The sequence below is a fragment of the Artemia franciscana genome, chromosome 3, assembly GCF_032884065.1.
Source record: "Artemia franciscana chromosome 3, ASM3288406v1, whole genome shotgun sequence".
Lineage (NCBI taxonomy): Eukaryota > Metazoa > Arthropoda > Branchiopoda > Anostraca > Artemiidae > Artemia > Artemia franciscana.
The window spans coordinates 11,997,594-12,011,904 of record NC_088865.1 but is presented as its reverse complement, the minus strand read 5'-3'; the positions used below and the strand labels follow the sequence as shown (position 1 = coordinate 12,011,904).

The window sequence follows — 14,311 nt, the reverse complement described above, 5'->3', positions numbered from 1 at the left end:
TGCCTTACCATACAATTTAGCCCATTGCTGGAAGAAGGTTTACATCTAACGGAACGTGCCCACACGCCAGTGGACCTTGCTCAGTGTGCATCACAGAGACTTTCTTCCTCCTCCGCCTGTGTTTCTGACCCCCGGGCAAGGGTGCCCCAGTTTCAATTTATGGACCCCCAGGGGCTAGGTCCCTCCTTGGTCCGTGCCTCCCCTTATGGGAGGCACCCTACATATCTTTAGGAAATTCCCCTATCCGCCACCTGGGGACTTGCCGAGTGGCCTGGAGAGGGCCCCTACTGAGAAGAAGACTCAGTAGGTACTCATATCTAAGATTTTGATACTCGGATTCTGGCTGTTGTTTTTTTCCCAAGGACGATTGTGTTGAAGTAGTGGTCTTAGAAGATCGGGAGGGGACACATTCAAACGAAATTCAAAGTTCTAGTGCCCTATTTAAGTGACAAAAAAGATTGGATGGCAACTTTCCCCCTCCCACGCCCATTTATTTTCCATAGCTATATAATCAAAACTTTGAGAGAGCCATTTTGTTCAGTATAGTTGAAAGATCAAATAAATTTTGCCTTAGGGATGAATTGACCCCCCACAGTTCTTGGGGAGAGGCCTGTGAGTTATGGAATTTGTCCATTGCTTATGTATAGTATTCGTTATCGGGAAGTGTACAAACATTTTTTGTGGATGGGATTTTTTGTTTCGAGTGGATTTCTATTTGAAGAATCTTCCTTGGGGATGGAAGTTTCCCAGGGGGGGGGGAGAATTCCAGGTAAAATTTTACACTGAGCGGAATCTGACAGAATTCCTAAACGAAATTCTTGTTAATTGTCTTAAATTATCTTGGCCAACTCAATTTTGTACGTGGAGATATTCCAGGGGAGCTATCCGGGGCTATTTTCCACATGTTTCATTTTCTGAAAAAAAAAATATGCGAAAAGCAACATTTCCGGAGTGATTGAGTAACCGATTAGAGAAAAAAGTCTTTTTCAAATGAAAGAATGCAAGAATAATCTATGAGGCTGAATCGTTCGCAAGAAATTTTACGGGGAGGAGGGGATTTTGAGTAAGGATGGAATAGTCTAGAGGGAACATGTGTGGGTGTACTTTTCGTTGGATGAAGTTTTCACGGAGGAGTTTTTCGTGAGGGAAAGGGTTTAATTGAAGGAGCCTCAGCTAAATTTGCCTGCATTATCTGAAAAACGAACGTAATTCAAATAAAAAAAAACAAGTGCTTTTAACTGAAACTAAGAAGCAACATTAAAAATCAAAACAAACAGAAATTATTCCGTATATGAAGGGTTGCCCTTCACCAATACTTTGCTATTTACGCTAAGGTTTGACTGTCTTTTTTAAAAATTGCTAACAGCTGTTAAGTAAAGAGCATGGTATTGAGGAGGGGGCAATCCTTCATGTATGGAATAATTTTTGTTCGTTTTGAGTATTGATGTTGCTTCTTACTTTCAGTTGGAAAACCTGTTTTTAATTGTTTAATCTTCTATAGAGGATCGGTATTCGGTTAATTTGATTGGAGATCAAAATCTTTAGTGTAGGTTCTATGCAACTAAAAGATTGGAGGGAATCAAATCCGCTCTCAAGCCTCTTTTTCCCAAAAGTTGTCAGATATTGAAGTCTTTTTCAAATGATAATATGTCAAGGAGAGTTTTAAGGTGGGCTTGTTAGTAATAATTTTCTTCGTTTTTTTTTACCGATGAAAAAATTGCTCAGGCTTAAATTGGGGGCAATTTACGTGAGAGGACTTTTACTTCAAGCGACTTGCGATAGGTGTGTGGGATAAAATTCTCTATTGAGGGCAGCTGAGTTTCCTGGCATTATTTGAAAAACGAACAGACATTAAATTGATCAGCTTTTTTTTAACTGGAAGTAAGGAAAAAATTTTAAACTTAAAACAAAAACTTGAAACGAAATAATTCTGTTTATGAGGAGTGTTGCCGTCGTCGGTATACCTCTCTCTTTACATTAAATTTTGTGTTTTTGTGCTCGTATTTTTTAAGACGCTAGTCCCTAAACATAAAGGCGTTTAATTAGATTAAGGAGCTATTGACAATTCTATGATGATTTAGCGGAGAAATCGAGGTTTTGAGGAGGGGACAACCCCTTATACATGCAGAATAGTTTCCATTCATTTTAAACTTTGTTTTGGCCACTACCTAAAGTGAAAAAAGGTAAGTTTTTTTTTAATTTGTTTAATTTTATATCAAAGCTCTATTACTATAGCCTTGTTGTTGCGATTTATTTTAGGAGGAGGCTCCAAAACTGTGGGCGATAAGTGATACAGAGTCAGAAGGAGTTGGAATACCATATTAACAAAAGTAAAATTTGTCCAAATAGTCTAATCTAAAATTAGTATTAAGGTTAAACAAAGTGTTGTCATTAGATAAAGACTAAATAAATTATTTAATACTTAATAAATAACTGAATTACTGCCATCCCAAGTTAATTTGAGTTAAATCAAAATTTCAAATTAATCTTCAAATCCTTATATTAAGATAATAAACCACCGCCGGGAAACATTTTGATAACCATTGTATACGCATTAAAATAACTAAATGTACATGCATATGTCGACTATGTAATATCTCAACTAAGGATTAATTACAACATTACAATTTTTGATGCGCACTAAATTTAATTTTTTTTAGTTTAAAGAAAGTTTATTAATACACTTTATTTAAGCTTTTAATTTTTGTTTCTTTTTTCAGAGACGAACTAAAAATTTAGATGACTAAAATTTTAACCAAATGGAGATTGATTTAGTTAAGTTGGTTCATCTCATTTTTCCCATTTCTGTTTCCCATTTCTGCTGCCTTTGGTGGCTCCCGTGCAGAAATCACGATGGATCGTGTTACTCAATGAGTATAGTTAAGACTAAATAATACTAAAAATAACAAAGATACTTTAAAATAACTCTTGCTTGTTCCCACCGAGTTTAGCTGCGATCCGAAAACTCCTTCGGGTAAATGCTCTGATGTCTAGAATTTAGTAACCCAAATATTCTCCCACATATGAGAGGGATACCAGTTTAGGAAGGGATTCAGTTGGGAGGGGGGTAAGTTTCCCTCTAATGTAGTTGCCAGCTCTGCAGTAATTTGGAAAATATTACAATTTAACCCACAAACCTAAAACTAATAATTGGTGAGAAACTGGTTTATGTGCTGCCAGGCTAATTTTTTGTTGGGTAACTTGGGTAAGAGATACATTTATATTAACTTTTGTTTTAAATTAATGTCAATACGGCAAATTTTTCTATAGTTTGTATTAATGTTATTCTTGTCATTGGCAACGTGTTTTGTTTTGCGCACATGTATTATGTTGGAATAAAACCATTAAATCTCTCATTTCTGCCAATTAGCTTAAGCTGAATTTTAAAAATATAGCAATGCTCGACTCTCAAATAGGTCTTTCTGACATAGTGGTTGCAAAATTAGCTGCAACCTAGTAAAGGACGAGCCACGGCCCATTGTAACAAAAAAAAAACAACAATATGAAAACCTTAAAAAAGGTGTTAGATTGAAACAAAAAATAGACCACTGGAACAGTTTTGACCAAAAAATCTGTACAGGAAACGTACTGTCTCTTTGCTTGAATAACATGGAACATTCTTTGGCATAAACAAATAGAAAAATCACTTATTTAGGGGAATCACCATCAATGGTCTTAATATAAAAATATGCTGTCTCAAAATTTTTATTGGTTGTGTTTTGGGAAAGGATAAGCGCGGGGAGAATAGGGGCTAGCTGCCTTCCATTCACTTTTGACTCTTAAAAGGGGCACTCGAACTTGCAATTTTTCCATTCAACTGAGCTCCAGCCAAAGTTTATACAACCACCAATTCCATAAAATCTTATTTCCTACAGAAGATAACTTACAACCATTGCCCCTGAGCAAATAAAGTGTATTAATAAACTTTCTTTAAACTAAAAAAAATTAAATTTAGTGCGCATCAAAAATTGTAATGTTGTAATTAATCCTTAGTTGAGATATTACATAGTCGACATATGCATGTACATTTAGTTATTTTAATGCGTATACAATGGTTATCAAAATGTTTCCCGGCGGTGGTTTATTATCTTAATATAAGGATTTGAAGATTAATTTGAAATTTTGATTGAACTCAAATTAACTTGGGATGGCAGTAATTCAGTTATTTATTAAGTATTAAATAATTTATTTAGTCTTTATCTAATGACGACACTTTGTTTAACCTCAATACTAATTTTAGATTAGACTATTTGGACAAATTTTACTTTTGTTAATATGGTATTCCAACTCCTTCTGACTCTGTATCACTTATCGCCCACAGTTTTGGAGCCTCCTCCTAAAATAAATCGCAACAACAAGGCTATAGTAATAGAGCTTTGATATAAAATTAAACAAATTAAATAAAAACTTACCTTTTTTCACTTTAGGTAATGGCCAAAACAAAGTTTAAAATGAATGGAAACTATTCTGCATGTATAAGGGGTTGTCCCCTCCTAAAACCTCGATTTCTCCACTAAATCATCATAGAATTGTCAATAGCTCCTTAATCTAATTAAACGCCTTTATGTTTAGGGACTAGCGTCTTAAAAAATACGAGCACAAAAACACAAAATTTAATGTAAAGAGAGAGGTATAGAGACAACGGCAACACTCCTCATAAACAGAATTATTTCGTTTCAAGTTTTTGTTTTAAGTTTAAAATTTTTTCCTTACTTCCAGTTAAAAAAAAGCTGATCAATTTAATGTCTGTTCGTTTTTCAAATAATGCCAGGAAACTCAGCTGCCCTCAATAGAGAATTCTATCCCACCAACCCTTCCCAAGTCGCTTGAAGTAAAAGTCCTCTCACGTAAATTGCCCCCAATTTGAGCCTGAGCAATTTTTTCATCGGTAAAAAAACGGAGAAAATTATTACGAAAAAGCCCACCTTAAAACTCTCCTTGACATATTATCATTTGAAAAAGACTTCAATATCTGACGACTTTTGGGAAAAAGAGGCTTGAGAGCGGATTTGATTCCCTCCAATCTTTTAGTTGCATAAAACCGACACTAGAGATTTTGATCTCCAATCAAATTAACCGAATACCGATCCTCTATAGAAGATTAAATAATTAAAAACAGGTTTTCTAACTGAAAGTAAGAAGCAACATCAATACTCAAAACGAACAAAAATTATTCCGTACATGAAGGATTGCCCCCTCCCCAATACCATGCTCTTTACTTTACAGCTGTTAGCAATTTTAAAAAAAGACAGTCAAACCTTAGCGTAAATAGCAAAGTATCGGTGAAGGGCAACCCTTCATATACGGAATAATTTCTGTTCGTTTTGATTTTTAATGTTGCTTTTTAGTTTCAGTTAAAAGAACTTGTTTTTTTTTTTATTTGAATTACGTTCGTTTTTCAGATAATGCAGGCAAATTTAGCTGAGGCTCCTTCAATTAAACCCTTTCCCTCACGAAAAACTCCTCTGTGAAAACTTCATCCAACGAAAAGTACACCCCCACATGTTCCCTCTAGACTATTCCATCCTTACTCAAAATCCCCTCCTCCCCGTAAAATTTCTTGCGGACGATTCAGCCTCATAGATTATTCTTGCATTCTTTCATTTGAAAAAGACTTTTTTCTCTAATCGGTTACTCAATCACTCCGGAAATGTTGCTTTTCGCATAATTTTTTTTTTTCCAGAAAACGAAACATGTGGAAAATAGCCCCGGATAGCTCCCCTGGAATATCTCCACGTACAAAATTGAGTTGGCCAAGATAATTTAAGACAATTAACAAGAATTTCGTTTAGGAATTCTGTCAGATTCCGCTCAGTGTAAAATTTTACCTGGAAATTCTCACCCCCCCTGGGAAACTTCCATCCCCAAGGAAGATTCTTCAAATAGAAATCCACTCGAAACAAAAAATCCCATCCACAAAAATGTTTGTACACTTCCCGATAACGAATACTATACATAAACAATGGACAAATTCCATAACTCACAGGCCTCTCCCCAAGGACTGTGGGGGGTCAATTCATCCCTAAGGCAAAATTTATTTGATCTTTCAACTATACTGAACAAAATGATCTCTCAAAGTTTTGATTATATAGCTATGGAAAATAAATGGGCGTGGGAGGGGTAAAGTTGCCATCCAATCTTTTTTGTCACTTAAATAGGGCACTAGAACTTTGAATTTCGTTTGAATGTGTCCCCTCCCGATCTTCTAAGACCACTACTTCAACACAATCGTCCTTGGGAAAAAAACAACAGCCAGAATCCGAGTATCAAAATCTTCTCAGTAGGGGCCCTCTCCAGGCCACTCGGCAAGTCCCCAGGTGGCAGATAGGGGAATTTCCTAAGGATATGTAGGGTGCCTCCCATAAGGGGAGGCACGGATTAAGGAGGGACCTAGCCCCTGGGGGTCCATAAATTGAAACTGGGGCACCCTTGCCTGGGGGCCATAAACACAGGCGGAGGAGGAAGAAAGTCTCTGTGATGCACACTGAGCAAGCTCCACTGGCGTGTGGGCACGTCCCGTTAGATGTAAACCTTCTTCCAGCAATGGGCTAAATTGTATGGTAAGGCAGGATATTATCGTGGGAGGATCCTCTCCAGGAGGACAACTTCGGAATAGGACGGAATATCCAGATTTGGAAAACGGCCTCTGCATGCTGGTTATAGGGTGGTGTGCTTCAGCAGACCACTTAGGTGTTGGCGTCCCTGCCCGTAGAGCTTTTGAGTGGTAGATACTGCCAGGTGCTGACTCCTGCCCCTATTGGGGTCAACACCATCCCCTCTGAGGCTAGGCATGAGGTCTTATGATATGTCTTTATCTTATGGGGTAATAACTGTCTTAGGAGTTCTTTTGTCCGCTGTTTTGGCCAACCACCCAGTCAGCTGGTATTTACCAAATTTTTAAACGGAAAAAAACAGCCTCATATCGGACTTCCTTCCAGTAGACGACCAAATGCGCGTCCCAAGACAATTTTTACGGAGACGTTTACTGTTACCCACTGCAATGTACGTGGTCTCCGGTCCAAGTTGGATCATCTCAAGCAATATGATGAATGAGGTCTCCCCTTCTATCAAGTGTGTGTCTAAGACCAGCCTGAATTCTGGCGTCATTGATAGTGAGATTATCATTTCTGGTTACAATCTGCTAAGGGTGAACTGAGAAAACCCGAGAAGCTTGACTTTTGGTGGAGGTGGTGTTATTATGTACCTTAAATATAACATCCCTTTTTTGGCACTTTGATTCCTAGCGATAAGGAGGTCCTTTGGGTGAAAGTAGACCTATCAAATAAATCTCTTGTTATTGCAACTTTTTCGAGTTGGTATACCTAGTATTCATTTTTAAATCCTTACAGGATTAACAACTTCAGCGTTTAATCAAAGCGAGGAAAAAAACTCCAAAGTGTTGCTCTCGCAACACTTTGCTCGGCGAAGCCTAACAAACGTCGACGCAACATCTCACATTGCCAACGCAACGTAGATTTAATTTGTGTCACTATTGGCTAGAGTTTCCTCTTTACTGTTAAAATACCAATATAAGTTAAATAATCTCCATGTATAATGGGCTATACGGATCCTTTATCTAAACTATTAATAACAACTACATTAAATCCTCTTGACTGACATCGATCATTTATGTAAACTCCTAGAAAAACACCGTAATTATATCTAGCCGCTAGTGCAGAGAAATAGACTAAATATTTTGTTTGTTTGTAAAGCTATTATGAGATTTATCCAAATCTAAAGATAATCTTTAGGGAAAAGGTAAAGTTTAGGTTTCTTTAAATTGCCTTACTTTTGTTTTCGTCTAAGAGGCTCAATCTGAGGAGAATACGCCAAAGACAAGTATTGATGGGGGAAGGGGGAGGGGGGCTGGCTGGTAGTCTAGACTAAAATGTTCTCTGAGTCATAGTAAAATGTATTTGCTGTGAACAACGAAAGTGAAATACCCTATTAAAAAGAAAAGGAAAAGTTTGGTCAATCAAAAGGGCTATCTTGAGAACGGTAGACCTGATCAACTAAAATCGGTTACAAAATGTTCAAGTTTTTAGATATATTTTTAATGAAATAAGGTGATTAATTTTATCATTACCCCAAGCTTTTCAAGAACAGGAAAATAAGTTTTTTTTTCTCAAATACTAAATTTTCTCTCAGTTCTTTCTTCTTCCTTCGTAAATCAAAGAAACTAAACTTATAAATTTTGATCTAAAAAAAATATGAATTTTAATTCTATATGGTATGGGGGGACAGCTGCTCCATCGTTAAACTTGATAGACATAAATAAAACAAAAGTCTACTAGAATGTTGTGATAAAAAACATTTTATTTTGTTACGGTTCTCTTTAGTAAGGTTCTCTTTTTCCCAAGTCTCTTAGCAAAAAAAGTACAACACTACAAAAGGGGATCGGTTTTCAAACTTCATTCAAAATTTTCTGCATGGTCAACATTTGGGTATACATACATACACATAAAATTTAATGTGGAATATTAACATTCTCCCTTCGAATTCATGCCGTTTGAAAAATATGATTAAAATTTCGCCCGTATTTATGAATTTTCCTTTTTACTTATTGTGGACACAGCTATTTTTTTTATTATTTAGCTCTGTGTAGTTTGTATTAAAGTTATTCTTGTCATTGACAACGTGTTTTGTTTTGCGCACATGTATTATGTTGGAATAAAACCATTAAATCTCTCATTTCTGCCAATTAGCTTAAGCTGAATTTTAAAAATATAGCAATGCTCGACTCTCAAATAGGTCTTTCTGACATAGTGGTTGCAAAATTAGCTGCAACCTAGTAAAGGACGAGCCATGGCCCATTGTAACAAAAAAACAACAACATGAAAACCTTAAAAAAGGTGTTGGATTGAAACAAAAAATAGACCACTGGAACAGTTTTGACCAAAAAATCTGTACAGGAAACGTACTGTCTCTTTGCTTGAATAACATGGAACATTCTTTGGCATAAACAACTAGAAAAATCACTTATTTATGGGAATCACCATCAATGGTCTTAATATAAAAATATGCTGTCTCAAAATTTTTATTGGTTGTGTTTTGGGAAAGGATAAGCGTGGGGAGAATGGGGGCTAGCTGCCTTCCATTCACTTTTGACTCTTAAAAGGGGCACTCGAACTTGCAATTTTTCCATTCAACTGAGCTCCAGCCAAAGTTTATACAACCACCAATTCCATAAAATCTTATTTCCTACAGAAGATAACTTACAACCATTGCCCCTGGGCTCTTGGTGGCTTTGTCAGCCCTGGAACCATCGTTATATGTTCGGTTTACTGTTGCTTTCAATATATTTTTATATGCTAGTTTTGCTTTGAGAAATGTTAAGCCAGTTAAAAAGACTCTTCACGAGTAAACTTTGTTACTCTCTGATAACATTGAAAAGCTATATTTGGCTTAAAGAAAGTTTCTAGAATGGATTTGATTTCCGGATTTCGATTGGAAGGCAAGAGGGTTCACATCTATTTTTGTACACCTATCTTACCCTGTCAAGCTTGAAACATAACTAGTGCTATAGAAAAATTTGCGGTATTGACATTAACTTAAGACAAAAGTTAATATAAAATGTATCTCTTACCCAAGTCCATTCTCATGCTTAACAAAAAATTAACCTGGCAGCACATAAACCAGTTTCTCACCAATTATTAGTTTTAGGTTTGTAGGTTAAATTGTAATATTTTCCAAATTACTGCAGAGATGGCAACTACATTAGAGGGAAACTTACCCCCCTCCCAACTGAATCCCTTCCTAAACTGGTATCCCTCCCATATGTGGGAGAATATTTGGGTTACTAAATTCTAGACATCAGAGCATTTACCCGAAGGAGTTTTCGGATCGCAGCTAAACTCGGTAGGAACAAGCAAGAGTTCTTTTAAAGTATCTTTGTTATTTTTAGTATTATTTAGCCTTAACTATACTCATTGAGTAACACGATCCATCGTGATTTCTGCACGGGAGCCACCAAAGGCAGCAGAAATGGGAAACAGAAATGGGAAAAATGAGATGAACCAACTTAACTAAATCAATCTCCATTTGGTTAAAATTTTAGTCATCTAAATTTTTAGTTCGTCTCTGAAAAAAGAAACAAAAATTAAAAGCTTAAATAAAGTGTATTAATAAACTTTCTTTAAACTAAAAAAAATTTAATTTAGTGCGCATCAAAAATTGTAATGTTGTAATTAATCCTTAGCTGAGATATTACATAGTCGACATATGTAAAAGTAGCTAAATAATATCTAGTATAAAAAATCTAATAATAATATCTAAATAATAAAAAAAATAGCTGTGTCCACAATAAGTAAAAAGGAAAATTCATAAATACGGGCGAAATTTTAATCATATTTTTCAAACGGCATGAATTCGAAGGGAGAATGTTAATATTCCACATTAAATTTTATGTGTATGTATGTATACCCAAATGTTGACCATGCAGAAAATTTTGAATGAAGTTTGAAAACCGATCCCCTTTTGTAGTGTTGTACTTTTTTTGCTAAGAGACTTGGGAAAAAGAGAACCTTACTAAAGAGAACCGTGACAAAATAAAATGTTTTTTATCACAATATTCTAGTAGACTTTTGTTTTATTTATGTCTATCAAGTTCAACGATGGAAGCAGCTGTCCCCCCATACCATATAGAATTAAAATTCATAATTTTTTTAGATCAAAATTTATAAGTTTAGTTTCTTTGATTTACGAAGGAAGAAGAAAGAACTGAGAGAAAATTTAGTATTTGAGAAAAAAAAACTTATTTTCCTGTTCTTGAAAAGCTTGGGGTAATGATAAAATTAATCACCTTATTTCATTAAAAATATATCTAAAAAATTGAACATTTTGTAACCGATTTTAGTTGATCAGGTCTACCGTTCTCAAGATAGCCCTTTTGATTGACCAAACTTTTCCTTTTCTTTTTAATAGGGTATTTCACTTTCGTTGTTCACAGCAAATACATTTTACTAAGACTCAGAGAACATTTTAGTCTAGACTACCAGCCAGCCCCCCCTTCCCCCATCAATCCTTGTCTTTGGCGTATTCTCCTCAGATTGAGCCTCTTAGACGAGAACAAAAGTAAGGCAATTTAAAGAAACCTAAACTTTACCATTTCCCTAAAGATTATCTTTAGATTTGGATAAAACTCATAATAGCTTTACAAAAAAACAAAATATTTAGTCTATTTCTCTGCACTAGCGGCTAGATATAATTACGGTGTTTTTCTAGGAGTTTACATAAATGATCGATGTCAGTCAAGAGGATTTAATGTAGTTGTTATAAATAGTTTAGATAAAGGATCCGTATAGCCCATTATACATGGAGATTATTTAACTTATATTGGTATTTTAACAGTAAAGAGGAAACTCTAGCCAATAGTGACACAAATTAAATTTACGTTGCGTTGGCAATGTGAGATGTTGCGGTGACGTTTGTTAGGCTTCGCCGAGCAAAGTGTTGCGAGAACAACACTTTGGAGTTTTTTTTCCTCACTTTGATTAAACGCTGAAGTTGTTAATCCTGTAAGGATTTAAAAATGAATACTAGGTATACCAACTCGAAAAAGTTGCAAACCACTCGTTGCCAAAGATGATTATGACCTTACTGCCAACTGTTTTTTAAAACTCCTCTTTATGTCTCACAATTGGTATTGACCTATTTTTGGTTTCACTGTGTACCTTGCTACTCAAGTTGTCAATCACCTTTAAACTTTTAAACTCTTATATCTCATGAAAGAATTTTTCTACCAAAAAATGGATGACATATACTTTGATAAGGTCATTAAGAGCTATCGACTGGTGTCGAAAAAAATCTATCTGTCTTAGTTCAAAAGTCGACTTTTTTGCCGTAGGCCAAGTTTCTAACGTCATCACTTAGAAAGGAGCAAAGGATAAACTCTAATTTCATTAGCAATGAGAAAAGTTTTAAAATTTAAGAGGCACATCTGATACCATTTCTCTACCGCAATCCCAAGTGCGAAAAACCGAATGATAAACTCAGCTGAAATCACGAACAGAAATGGGTAGAAACAATAGATGGCAGCACTTTGAGACCCGTGGGAAAATACCACTTTTCTGTTTCTGTAAATTTTTTTATTTATCACTCAAAGAAGATATATTGGCAGTGGGGCCGGGTAATTGCCGCATATATTTAACATTTATAGATAGTAGTCCATATTCAATTTGAAACTGTTGCCTGCCTGCTTGCCTGCTAGAACGGAGCTTTCCGCTCGAAAGCAGAAACATAGTTTGTTGATTCGGAAGCTTGACTGCATAACTTTAGGTGATTCTCTCTGACATAGGCTATAAGACTCCACTTCATTTCACACCCTATAGGCTCTGGATCGAGGACAAGCAAAAACCATCCTTTTTGGCCCCAGGCAAGAGTTCTGCGACGCTTTCCAAAATACGAATTCATATTCGTCAATCCTACCTAAGGTTCACACTTTCTTTAGAAACTGCAGAGGTTAGACCCTTACCACTTTCTATGAATAAGCTGAAATCGGGGTTCTAGAAAAAAAAGAACATGACCAAACCAAGGTATTGCTCTCGCAACACAATATTAAAATCAATTATTTTACGTTTGATGATGCAATATATTTATCTTTTGGTAAAAAAGTACACTATTAGAACCGTCTTGTCCAAGACCCCTAGATTGGAACTTACCATCCCTTCGCTTTAATAACGAGGAAAATCTATTCGCTTAAAAAAAAGGATAGGGGCTGCAACCACCATATTCTACATCGACAGCATCTTTTTTACCGTACTTTCTCCTCAGCTAGCAAGGCACTGGAATTTCAGTAAAGGGCAAATTGTGTTCTGGTCTTTAGTAGCCACGGGAGCTGTCATTCCTACTCATGTTATTTTTCGCCCTTTTTGAGTTTGACTCGGTTATTTATTGTAATTTCTGTTCGTTTTGAGAATTTTTCCGGATGTGTCTAGATGGCGTTGATGCTTTTACTTCTCAGTGACAAAATTAAGTTTCCATTTTTATAGGTAAATTTTAGTTATTAAGAGAGCTGAGAACCAACTCAATGCAATCGCGCATACTAAAACTGTAAAATTTGTGAGACATATTTTTGGCCTATTTGCTGTTCCAGCTATATCTAAAGAACCAAAGAGACTTCCAAATTCAACTAATTCTGCTTTGGCTGCATTTTCGGCTTCCGATTTTCTCGTTTGAACCTCAGCTGACATTTTATCATAAACTTCTGGGAATAGTTCTTTGACTATACTGTTCTTTAGGTTAAAATCTAAACTTGCAATAGCCAACTTTCGTTTCTCGTAAGCTGATGTTCTTAAACTACCCATTGAATTTGCAGGATTTTTTTCTAGCATGAAACTAAGAAACCCGCCAAGGAGTGTAGAAACCGTCCATGTAGGTTCCCATTCCCCAGGGTGGTAGGCACTCATGGACAGACAAAGATTTGTGTCCACTGCGAACCTTCCATTTGGTGTAACCACATAAAATTTGGGGGGTCTGAAGGGAAACTCTTTGGGAAAGACCAGTTTTCCATGATAATAACCCCCTTCAAATGGGCCATCTTCTGGCCCTTGCATTATAAAATGCCATTCCAGAATATTTGATGGTATTGGTTCAGCAGTTATATATGGCACAGGATCTTTTTTTAGATGTAAATAATCTTGCTTAAGCCGACGAATGGCTGTTTCCATAATTTGAATGTTCTGTTTTGCATGTGCTGAGGTAGTTGTATAACACAGTGGAGATTCTGCTGCTGAGATAATCCTTTTCCTTTTTTTTGCTAGGATGTACAAAAGTTGTAGAAATTTTGAACAAGTTGCTACAACTTCCTCCAGTAATTCTGCTGCTTATGCATTTTGTCGAGCGTATTTTAGAATTTCACCCAAAAATACTTCCATACCTTTTTTCATAGCTTGCATCATAAGTGTTTAAAGATGACGCATGTCAAAGAATCAACTATGTCACACTCAATAGTCTAGTTTATCGTAATCTATATATATAAAAATAAGTTGTCTGTGTGTGGATCTGTGGATGGATCAGGTGACGTCACCTGAAAAAACTGGATCAGGTGACGTCAAAACTGAAAAAACTAAAAAAAGGCAAAAACTACAAAAAAAACTAAAAACTAATAAAAAAGCTAAAAAACTAAAAAAACTAAAAAAAGGCAACAACTACAAAAAAAAACTAAAAACTAATAAAAAAAATAAAAAAGCTAAAAAACTAAAAAAACTAAAAAAACTAAAAAAAAGGTAAAAAACTAAAAAAAACTAAAAACTAAAAAAAACTAAAAAAAAGGAAAAAACTGAAAAATAAGTTAAAATAAAGGTAAAAACCA

General features: G+C 35.6%; 1 protein-coding gene across 1 annotated transcript; it reads right to left on the bottom strand.

The window, feature by feature from the left end:
- Positions 1–12,687: 12,687 nt before the first annotated feature.
- On the bottom strand, positions 12,688–13,667 carry LOC136025459 (ubiquitin-conjugating enzyme E2 J2-like). The gene has a single exon (XM_065701491.1). It carries the CDS (start codon positions 13,665–13,667, stop codon positions 12,984–12,986), a length of 684 nt encoding a protein of 227 aa, XP_065557563.1. The 3' UTR covers positions 12,688–12,983.
- Positions 13,668–14,311: the final 644 nt, after the last annotated feature.